The sequence below is a fragment of the Phyllopteryx taeniolatus genome, chromosome 1 (assembly GCF_024500385.1).
Source record: "Phyllopteryx taeniolatus isolate TA_2022b chromosome 1, UOR_Ptae_1.2, whole genome shotgun sequence".
In the NCBI taxonomy this organism is placed as follows: Eukaryota; Metazoa; Chordata; class Actinopteri; order Syngnathiformes; family Syngnathidae; genus Phyllopteryx; species Phyllopteryx taeniolatus.
This window is the reverse complement of record NC_084502.1, coordinates 11,980,860-11,991,706: the sequence shown is the minus strand read 5'-3', so window position 1 is coordinate 11,991,706 and position 10,847 is coordinate 11,980,860. Positions and strand designations below refer to the sequence as shown.

General features: G+C 50.9%; 1 protein-coding gene across 4 annotated transcripts; it reads right to left on the bottom strand.

Moving 5' to 3' along the window:
• Positions 1-162: 162 nt before the first annotated feature.
• On the bottom strand, positions 163-9,076 carry setdb2 (SET domain bifurcated histone lysine methyltransferase 2). Of its 4 annotated transcripts, none has more exons than XM_061771957.1 (10): positions 8,569-9,048; positions 8,386-8,499; positions 8,223-8,318; positions 7,382-7,464; positions 7,057-7,320; positions 5,428-5,756; positions 4,115-4,284; positions 3,044-3,408; positions 497-585; positions 163-415 (listed from the first exon to the last, which is right to left on the bottom strand). In XM_061771957.1, exons 1-10 carry the CDS (start codon positions 8,603-8,605, stop codon positions 232-234), a joined length of 1,731 nt encoding a protein of 576 aa, XP_061627941.1. In that variant the 5' UTR covers positions 8,606-9,048; the 3' UTR covers positions 163-231. The 4 variants fall into 4 exon arrangements, with proteins under 4 accessions (XP_061627941.1, XP_061627944.1, XP_061627951.1 ...); XM_061771960.1 differs by having other exon boundaries at positions 8,573-9,046; XM_061771967.1 differs by lacking the exon at positions 3,044-3,408 and having other exon boundaries at positions 4,131-4,284; positions 8,569-9,076.
• Between the last annotated feature and the right edge of the window lie 1,771 nt (positions 9,077-10,847).

The window sequence follows — 10,847 nt, the reverse complement described above, 5'->3', positions numbered from 1 at the left end:
GTACAGTTTGTGACATTTTGTGCCCTGAGATTTTTCTCAGTCGCTCAATAAAGGTTGTGAAACTGAGTTGGAGTCACGTGAGCAGGTCCAAGGCAGTGGATGTTTTGTCAACTCAAGTATGCAAACCGTGTCGTGTTATTGATACGCGCTGTGCACTCGGACTCTCGACTTGTGAGTTTTATTAAGAAAACAACATAGTAAAAAGTGGAAGTGGGCATCAAGGTGGCATGGTCACACGGCCGCCACTGTGTCACAAAATCCAAGCTGGCACGTTTCACAAAGGTTCTCCTCCAGGAATTGGCCCAGGCAGTCCTCCGTGCCGCACGCGCACGGCACTTCCTGTTGTTGGGCCAGCGACATCGCGTGTGCGTCCGAAGAATAATTCCACGTCAGTTCGGTGCCTGCTTTCACCACACTAACACACAAACGCACGTGCAAAGACCTATTAGGCCCATCAAAGTCACCATTACGCCTGTGTCGCTTGTCGTCGTCTTACCTGTTGGTGAAGAATGCGATGATCGGGAAGTCGGGGTCATGCGAGTCAGTGAAAACGTTTTGAACGAAAAGGTTCGGCCGACAACTGTGCTGCAGTGGACGAGACAGAAGCTCATTAATATCGTTTTTTTTCTCCGCTTATCCGAGGTCGGGTCGTGGGGGCAGTAGCTGAAGCAGGGAAGCCCAGACTTCCCTCTCCCGGGAGATCCAGAGGTGTTCCCGGGCCACCTGAGAGACGTAGTCTCTCCGGCGTGTCCTGCGTAGTCCCTGGGGTCTGCTCCAGTGAGAGTTAGAAATAACGCCTCGATGAAGCCATCAGAACCACATCATCTGTAAAAAGGGAGACGTAATACTGACGTCACCAAACCGCACCCCATCGACACCTTGGCTGCGCCTACAAATTCTGTCCATGAAGGCAATGAACAGAATCGGTGACAAAGGGCAGCCTTGGCGGAGTCCAACCCTCACTGGAAACAAATCCGACTTACTGCCAACAATGCGGACCAAACTCTTGACACCGGTCGTACAGGGAACCAACAGCCTGTATTAGGGGCTATGGTACCACACACTCCCGGAGCACCCCCCACAGGACTCCCCGAGGGACACGGTCGTACGCCTTCAAGTCCACAATACACGTGTAGACTGGTTGGGCGAACTCTCACCCACCCTCGAGGACCCTGCCGAGGGTGTAGATCTGGTCCACTGTTCCACGGTCAGGACGGAAGCCACACTGCTCCTCCTGGATCTGATATTCGACTTCCAGATGGACCCTCCTCTCCAGCACCCCTGAATAGACCTTACCAGAGAGGCTGAGGAGTGTGATCCCCCTGTAGTTGGAACACATCCTTCAGTCCCCCTTCTTAACTCATTCACTCCCAGCCTTCCCAGTTAACATGGATATTTGTCTTCTAAAGCAGTCAGTGGCAGTGAATGCGTTAATAAGGGGGACCACCACCCCAGTCTACCAATCCAGAGGCACTGTCCCCGATGTCCACACGATGTAGCAGAGGCGTATCAACCGGGACAGCCCCACAACATCCAGAGCCTTGAGGAACTCCGGGCGAATCTCATCCACCCCCGGGGCCTTGCCACCGAGGAGCTTTTTAACCACCTCGGTGACCTCAACCCCAGAGATAGGACAGCCCGCCTCAGAGACCCCAGACTCTTGCTTCCTCATGGGAAGGCGTGTCGGTGGAATTGAGGAGGTCTTCGAAGTATTCTCCCCACCAACTCACAAAGACCCAGGTTGAGGTCAGCAGCGCCCCATCCCCACTACACAGTGTTGATGGTGCACTGCTTCCCCCTCCTGAGACCACCAAAGCTGCATTCTGCTTGGCCAGTCGGTACCCATCAGCTGCCTCAGGAGTCCCACAGGCCAAAAAAGCCCAATAGGGAATCCTTCTTCAGCTTGATGGCATCCCTCACCGAGTTCGTGGGTTGCCGCCACGACAGGCACCGACCACCTTACGGCCACAGCTTCGGTCGGCCACCTCAACAATGGAGCCGCGGAACATGGTCAACCTCACAATATGTTTGTGTCTGACAGGTCAGACTGGCATCTTCCCCCACCATCGGAGCCAACTCAACACCAGGTGGTGATCAGTTGACAGCTCCGCCCCTCTCTTTACCCGAGTGTCCAAGACATGCGGCCGCAAGTCCGATGACACGACCACAAAGTTGATCATCGAACTGCGACCTAGGGTGTCTGGTGCCAAGTGCACATGTAGACACGCTTATGTCTGAACATTGTGTTCGTTATGGACAATCTGTGACGAGCACAGAATATAATCAAAGAACACTGTTCAGATCCTGATCAGGGTGCTGTTCTTCCCAATCACAACCTTCCAGGTCTCACGGCCATTGTACAGGCACAGAGACATGCGGGAATCAGTATACCCACACCTGCTCGGGTACCTCTCACCGTAGGAAATTCCAGAGTGGAATAATAATAAGCTTCATCCAACCTTTCTCGAGAAGACTGGTACCAGAGTCCAAGCTGTGTGTCGAGGTGAGCCCAACTATATCCACTCGTAATAGTTTGGCCTCCACACCAGCTCAGACTCTTTCCCTGCCAAAGAGTTGACGTTCCACGTCCCTAGAGCCAGCTTCAGTAGCCGGGGATCGGACCGCCAAGGTCCCTATCTAAGGCCGCCGCCGCCGCCCAGCTCACATTGCACCTGACCCCTTTGGCCCCTCCCACACGTGGTGGGCCCATGGGAAGGGGCACCCAAGTTGCCTCTTCGGGTCGTGCGGGTCACCATCAAGTCCCACCTCCAAGCCTGGCTCCAGTGGGGGGGCCCCGGTGACCCGCATCCGGGCGAAGCAAAATGAGGTCCAATCATCATAAGGAGTTCTTTGAGCCATGCTTCGTCTGGTCCCTCACCTAGGAGCTGTTTGTCACGGGTGACCCTACCGTGGGCGTGAATCCCATAGGATCATTGACACACAGAAGCCTCCACCAAGATAAGGTGGTGGCTCCAGGAGGGGTGATAACTGCTATTTAATTACAATTCTTTTTTTTACTTCATTGTAATTGGGTTCCACCTACATTGAAGAAGCGGCTCACGTTTCCTTCCTTTCTGGCATCCAGCAAACAAACGTCCTCTGCTTTCAGGGCTGTCTTCAAGCTCCTTTCGTTGCCGTTGCCATCAGCATCGTTCGGGGTCACCAAAGCTTTCTTCGGCTTGTCTTTGTTCTCATGTGCTTGGACGTCGCCGGGTTTCTGAATTACCGGAACGTGCAGTGACGGTGAAGTGGGGGGGTCAGGGTTTTCCAGCAAGTTGCTCCCCTCCAGTACAGGGGGGGCCAGCCACTCTGTTACCACCTCCACCTCATCATCCGAAGGCAGGTCCACTCTGCTGAGTTTTGGGGGTGGAGGCTCACTGGATCGTTGCACCCTCTGCATGATCACGCCTGAGGACGTCAAAAGAAACATGCACTTTTACTTGGAAGAATGGGGATTCCGATTCACAAATCGGTATTCATCCTTGTGGGGCAACTAGAGCCTGCGAAGCTACTTTTACACTATGTTCCCGGCGGCCGCAGCAATGCTGTTTCAGGCCACCGTGGACAACCCAGGGAGACAGATGGGCAAACATCGCAGACCGTGATTGCCGTGGATGCCTGGCGAGATTTTTAAATTACCACGCCAGTCACTATGCAGTTGGAGAAACGTCGTCGACTGAAGTAAAATGAGGTGAACGTATTAATAACGGGTTTTTGTGGTGCAATCAGTCAAACATTTACCGGGCGGCAGTATACAAATGCACCCCCATCGCGACACCGGAGCCGCATAATAATAAGCTTCATCTGACTTTGCCAGGTCAACAAACGTGGTTCTATGCTCCCTTGTGCCCACAATTTCATCCATAGAACGTGAAGGATCTTATCCGTGGGTGACGAGCCAGGAGGATTCCACTTTCTAGCATCCGTGGTAAACCGCAGGCCAACACGGAGTTCGCATTTGAGCCTCCCGGTCGGACGCGGCGGCCCCATCCCAACACGCTCAATGCGGATCTCGTGATAGACTGAGAAGAAATGTCTGTTTCGGACAAACGGGGCTGCCCTGACCGCCGGCAACATCGTGTGAACTTAGCCTAAGAAGTGCTGTTTGTGTTACCCGCATATATACACACAAACGTCCCCGCGTCCAGGTCATCACGGCAACGCACGCCCCAGCCACAGCGCTCCGTCCAGAACACTTGCAGGCGGACTCGGATTCCTCTCTGGACCAGTCGATTCTGACAACGAGCCCGATCGCAGCTGCACCACGGCCCACACTCAAACCACCTGAAATGAAAAGAGAAAGAAACCCTTCAGTGGCTTCATTTTAAGGGGCGAAAACCACCAAACAAACACTAAACTGTGCGAGGCTGTACTGTGCCTTTGAATGAAGATCAGTACCGCACAGTTCATGTTATTATTATTGTTATGCTAAACTGAGGAGCTTCAATTAGTCAGACCAAAGCTTCGCCCAATTTATAAAAAAAAAAAAAAAAAAAAGTGTCTTACTAAGGAAATAAGCTTTTTTTGTGTGGGCATCAATCACTGGCACATTTTTACTATTGGCGGCAGGGCTCGGTGTCGAACGTTGCACTTGGTTGTGTTTCGTGTAGCATCTTGATGTTCCTGCGTGCCGTGCGGGAAGAAGCGGCTTTTTATTGGGGATGCACCAGTACGGCAAGTCTGTACTCGAAAAAATGCTCCGATACCACTCGATACCACTTTACCAGCCTGACTTATAGCGGCTTCCGGGCAGATGGGTCAAGAGTCTCATCAGCCGTGTGGAGAAACTTGAAGGTAAACACGGATGACAACACTCGTGTCGCCGGCCAAGAGCTGAGCAGCCTTTAGCGGAGCTCTGCAATCTGCCCGTCCTCAATTACGACGGTATATAGAGAGGTGCGACAACTAATCGATGACCAAATTAATCGACAATTGACTAATCGCTTGGGGACCTTGTTTAACTTCAAATTGTCCAAATTGTGAATTTCAGCCTCTCATCAGGAAATATTCTGTGATTTGTGCCGTCCTCCTCGAAAGCAGGCTGATTAGCTTTGTGTGCGCGCAAACATCTTTTACTTTGGAAAACAAACAACATTTTTCCGATTTTCTGATGGATACGAACCAAACCAGTGATCAATTTGTTTGTTCATTTTCTGTGCTGTCAATTTAAAATGTCATTTTTTTAATAAAGGGATGGATGGATATTTTATTGTATTTTTTAAAATCCGATCTGTTGAAAAAAATCGACAGATCGATCCATCCATCCATCCAGCCATGGTCTGTAGCGCTTATCCTCACGCGGGTCGTGGGCGAGTTGGAGTTGATCCCGGCTGACTCTGGGCTCGACGGGTCGACGGATTCATCGATTTTCCAAATAATCGTTAATCTCACTGACTGTTGAGTGCCCGCGTTATGTGGTCAATTTACCCGGACGGCAAAGGCCGGGTGAGTCTCTGGTAGTGGTAATGCTTCCCTGCTCGCGTCATGGCGATACAGGCGCAGCGCCCCGCGTCCAGACATCCGTCCGTGCACTCGCAACACGCGTCGAAGACGGGTCCGCGGGTCAGGAAGCAGCCGTGCGGCCAGCGCTCCTTCCTGTAGCGGAATTCGGCCGGCCGGGAGTCGCCGGGGCCCGGACGCAGCTCCACCGGGGTGGGCTCAGAGCCGCGGCTCAGGTCTATCTCCGGGATCCGCTGACTGCCCTGGACCGTCGGAGGGTCCAACTGCACCGCCGTGCTAAAGGAGAAATAGTCCAGCTGGAGGACAGAGGAAGACGGAGCATTTGAAAGTCATTTAGTGGCTGTTGCTAAGAGACAGATCCCGACCACGCACACCAATTAGTTTGCAGTGAGAGATTATTACAATTTCACAAACTCACTTTTATGTACCTTATTCTTCCTATGAAATGTTTGTTTGGCAAGACTGGTTGCCGTGAGAGAGATTTTTCTCGCGTAAAATAGTTTGTTCCTCAGTTGGATCAAGCTTGGGAAAGAAATTCCACTCGGGACACAAATCCCAAAGCATTTCTCTAAGACTAGAGAAGCAGTACCAGTTCCCAATTATTTGATCGATTCTATTGAATAATCGAACAAGCCATCCATCCGTTTTCTACCGCTTATCCGAGGTCGAGTCGCGGGGGCAGTAGCTTTAGGGGGGACGCCCAGACTTCCCTCTCCCCAGCCACTTCATCCAGCTCTTCCGGGGGGGATCCCGAGGCGTTCCCGGGCCAGCCGAGAGACGTACGTGGGTCGTCCCCGGAACACCTCACCGGGGAGGCGTCCAAATCGGATGCCCCACCCACCTCATCTGGCTGCTCTCGATGTGGAATAATCGAACAATTAGATACAAATTTATTTTGCTGCAAAATCGTTTTTCCTGCTTTTTTATTGTTGTTTGTCTTGCATTGTTTCACGATGAAACGAAACCAAATCAAGAATATGGCACGAGAGGGAGCGGTGTACTCGCAACCTTTTTGAAAGTCAGTGCGACTTCTCGCTTACCGATTCATGCAAACGAAGGGCTACTAGTTTGACGGCCGCTTCGGGTTCGACCATGTCACACCTTATTCATACTGCAGCTGCAAAAAAGATTATTTTCCTAATAGATTTAACTGATTATTACTTTTACCATAAATTGTTTATGATACCGATTTGGTTGTCAGAAAATTGCAAAACAATGATAAACATTTAAAATACGGAAAATGTTTAACTTCCTTTACCAGAGTAAAAGCAGATGTTAGCAAATGACTTATTTTAATTCGAACCAAAGATAATCGGTCTACTTTCATGGGGGGGGGGCGACAGAAATCGGACAATATTTACTGTTGAGAGGCTGGAAACCAAGGATTTGGAACAATTGAAAGCCATTCTACAATGGCTCTAAATCTTAACTAATTAATCGATGATCGAAATTGTTACACCGCTAACTCATAGATGGTTAGCATTATTTCATTCCCTCGCCCAATGACGATCAAGAAGTAATCAGATCAATAAGCAATATCGATACTGGCATTGTAATTCTTGATCAAACGCGTGCGTATCGCAGAAAGCAGCTGACCTGCAAAACGTGGCAGCTGTCCGTGGCCAACAGGAAGCACATCACGTCGTCGTAGTTCCGGAGGTCGCGACCGCAGGGAGCTTTGTAAAGGACGTCCCGGCGGCCTTCGTCCTCGTCGTCCTCGTCTTCGCCATGTTTCCGCCGACGGTCGCCGGACGACACGGGCGGCGTGGCCGGCGTCCTCTTGAAACCGCACAGCAGCGGCACCTTCAGCGGGTTGCGCGCCCAATACGGCGACGCGGCGGGCAGAGACGGCAGGCACGTCTGGAGGGAGGGGAGCGGTCGGAGAACGGGAAGCGCACGTCGGCGGCGGGCTGCGCCTTACCTTGCGGCACACGTGCGATTTGTCCGGCGGCGGCGGCGGATCTTCGCCGGCCGACGGAGAGCGGCGACGCTCGCGCTCGCCATCTGAGCAGGAGTTGTTCCACATCCTTAACCCTTACACGCTGTGTTTATTTACATTGGGGCTCAAGAACATCCAAACACACCATGAAATACAGACATTGTCAAAATGCATCCCGAAGAAACGAAGGACGAAATCCTTGAATGGATGTTTCAGACGCAAGGGGGAGAGACATTGTTTTGTCACTTTTGGATCAAAACATCTCCCGTCAAACAAGGTGGCGTCCGATCCATTCCCGCATTTTGCGAGCGGCTTATCCTCAGTGGGGTCGAACCGGTCGCGCTCACATTCACACCTACTGCGCATGTTTTTGGGGGCGTGGGAGTACCCACAGAAGAGCCACGTAGCAAAGTCCGCACAGGAGAGGCCGGATTTGAACCCGCGACCTCAGAACCCTGAGGCAGATGTGCTGTCCGCCATAACCTGAAACGTCGCCTCATTAGCTTCTGATCCGCATTCCACATCGCGCCGCTGAAGAAAGAGAGACTTGCTTTATTTGCATTCGCTCCAAATCGCTGACCCCGACACCCTTTGTGCTCTTCGCGTACGATGACAAGGCCGAAACACAGACGCTCGTGTCCAGCTGCGCCTTTATTTCACTATTTACGGCGAGTCCACTTTCCCTCGCTTTGTCACACACATTCGCACCGGTCAAATCGAAAATCCCTTTTAGTACCCAAACTTTGTGGCACCTGCACGAAGGGTTTTAAACACGTTGACTTTTCGGGCCACTGAAACGAAGCCAACAGATTTGGCCGTTTACCTGAGCCGAGGACCGGCCGGCGCACGGGACCGTTGCCCGAAGGCGACACAAGCGTCCACTCCAGAACCTCCGCCAGCTTCCAAGCCTGGAGGCGCTCTGATGGAACACAAGCCGGCATCACACGGGAATTGCGCGGAAGGGCAACGGCGGCCACGGAGGAAACCTTTGTCGCTGGCTGTGTTCGCGCTCAACGCTTGCCGAAGGTGAGCCAGGTGCTCGGACATCAGGCCGAACACCCGGTCCACGTTCTCCTGGGCCCAGAACGCTTTGGCCCGAGCTAGGGAAGGACATCGAGTCAAAGTCAACGCGGTTGCACTTCAAATACGCAAACGAGCCGAAATCCCACCAACATCTCGATGATCCGATGAATCCTCCATTAGCATTCGACCCGATTCAAATGCGAACGAGGTCAGGCTGAATGCGGGAAACAAAGGCCGAGTCGGAGTAGCATGGGCTGCTGAGCTAACCGCAGCGATTCCAACTCAATGGCAACCTGAAAGAATCGGCGCAGGTTCGACGTGGATTTCCACGTTTGTTTGCCCCATTTGTGTTAGCGACGCGTTAGCATCGCGTCTCTTTTGTTCCCCGCCGGCCACCGTAGCGGCGTTTGCTGCACTTCACCCTTATTTTGGGCTTGCAGGCGGAACGTCTGGCGTTGCTTTTGTGCGTGAAAAGATCTAAACCCCAAAATACAATGAAAACTGGATCAACTTGATACTTGACATTCATACGCCAAGCAAATCAATAAAACAAACGCCTTCTACCATAAAAATACTATACTCTGTAATAACACATCGGAGGGTTCCTCTATTAGTCTTATTGCGCTCAAACGGCGCCATTTGATCGCAAGTTTAGGAAGACTTTCGTTTTATTGCGAGTGTGAATAATTGCCCGAACAAACTGTTTTTCCTGCGAGTCTAAAAGTGGGACACAATCGCCTAACGTTAGCTTTCGACCTTCACGGGCCACCGTAGCGTAGGCAGGGCTGTCAAACTCGTGTTTGTCACGGGCCACGTGGTAGTTGGGACTTCCCTAGAAGGGCCGCCACGACTGTCAACCCAAATAAACAAAAGATTACCACCTACAATTACATACAGTATACACAACACATTCATGAATAACCAGTTTTCAAATCACTGGCTACCAGTTCAGGGTGTAGTCCGCCTTTCGCCCAAAGTCAGCTGGGATAGAGTCCAGCGTGCCGCGACCCCAATCAGGATAAGGGCTGTCGAAAATGGATGGATGGATGAATGTTTAACATGTATGGAATTTTGTTAACTTAAGTGTTCAATCATACGAAATAAGAGACTAAAAATTGATTCATTTATGCCTTTTTATTGAGGAAGAAAAAGTGTCTTTGCTGCAAGGCGGTTTCTCCGCTTGGAAAAAGGGTACAGATGAAGATGGTGAGCGTGAAAATCGATCCTCGGGAGCTCCCTGAATTCCTCGTTTTCAACAATGGTCGCCGCAGCCTCATCCACTGCCTGCTTGTTGGGAACGGCAAGGCATAACGAAAGTGTTCAAAGCTGATTAAAGGACTGGCATTTGGACAAACAATATTAGAGTGTCGGCACGGTGAACGACCAGTTAGAGCGTCTGCCTCACAGTTCTGAGGACCGGGGTTCAATCCCCGGCCCCGCCTGTGTGGAGTTTGCATGTTCTCCCCGTACCTGCGTGGCGTGAATTCCTCTTCCTCCAAACATCTGGAAATTGGTCTCATCTGACCAAATCACCTCATGCCCATCATTCAGGAGTTGATTGGCAAACTCGGGACGGGCCTGTACACGTGCCTTCTTGAGCAGGGGAACCTACGGGCGCTGCGGGATTTTAATCCATCACGGCATAGTGTTTCCAAAGTTGTTCTCGATGAACTGAGCTCGCTGACAACCTAATCCAGTCTAGTTCTGGGTTGATGATCACGGATCCCCGCCAGGAGCCCCACACCGAGGGAGATTGACAGTCATTCGATGTTTCTTCCGGCAGCGGTCGTCTCCTCCTCACCCAGCCTCTTGCCGACCATCTTGTAACCCATTCTACAATCCTTAGATAGTTCTTTGGTCTTGCCCACGATGGAGAGGTTGGTGTCTGATCGAGTGATTGATTTTGTGGACAGTCTGTCTTTCCTACAGCGAACCAGTTTAGCTTAGGAGGACTTTCTTCAAGTGAGAGGACTAGTCTGTGGAAGCCAGAATTCTTTGTTGGTAGGGGATCAAACGCTTAAGTGCAAATACATCATTTTTTTTCTAAATGTGATTTTCTTTGAGACATTGTCTCTCGTTAAAATACACAATATGCCATTAAAATTATACTGTTCATGTGTTTGTCAGTGGCTGAATTTACGAAATCAGTGAGGGATCAAGTAATTATTTCCTCCGCTGTACAAATATTCTTCAAAGAAATCATGAAATAGTTCACCCTTGTGTGGAGCGCAGCTCTGCAACGTGACTCACTTTTTGAATTGAACTACCGAAATAAATGACACTTTTGCCACTAATTTACTGAGATGTACCTGTATTATAACATACAGGATTATTAGATTTGATTTTACCTACGTACATAGATCGATACACAGATCGATCGATCGATCAGTCTATAGCATTTTCAAAAGAACTGGCTGCAACACAG

Excerpts from the sequence above, each read along its gene's own strand:
- setdb2 (XM_061771957.1), bottom strand. The coding sequence starts at position 8,605 with ATGCTAATGGAGGATTCATCGGATCATCGAGATGTTG. Across the intron at positions 7,321-7,381 it reads AATCGCACGTGTGCCGCAAG|ACGTGCCTGCCGTCTCTGCC; the intron begins GTAAGGCGCAGC and ends CCCTCCCTCCAG. Across the intron at positions 4,285-5,427 it reads ACCCGGCCTTTGCCGTCCGG|GTGGTTTGAGTGTGGGCCGT; the intron begins GTAAATTGACCA and ends TTTTCATTTCAG.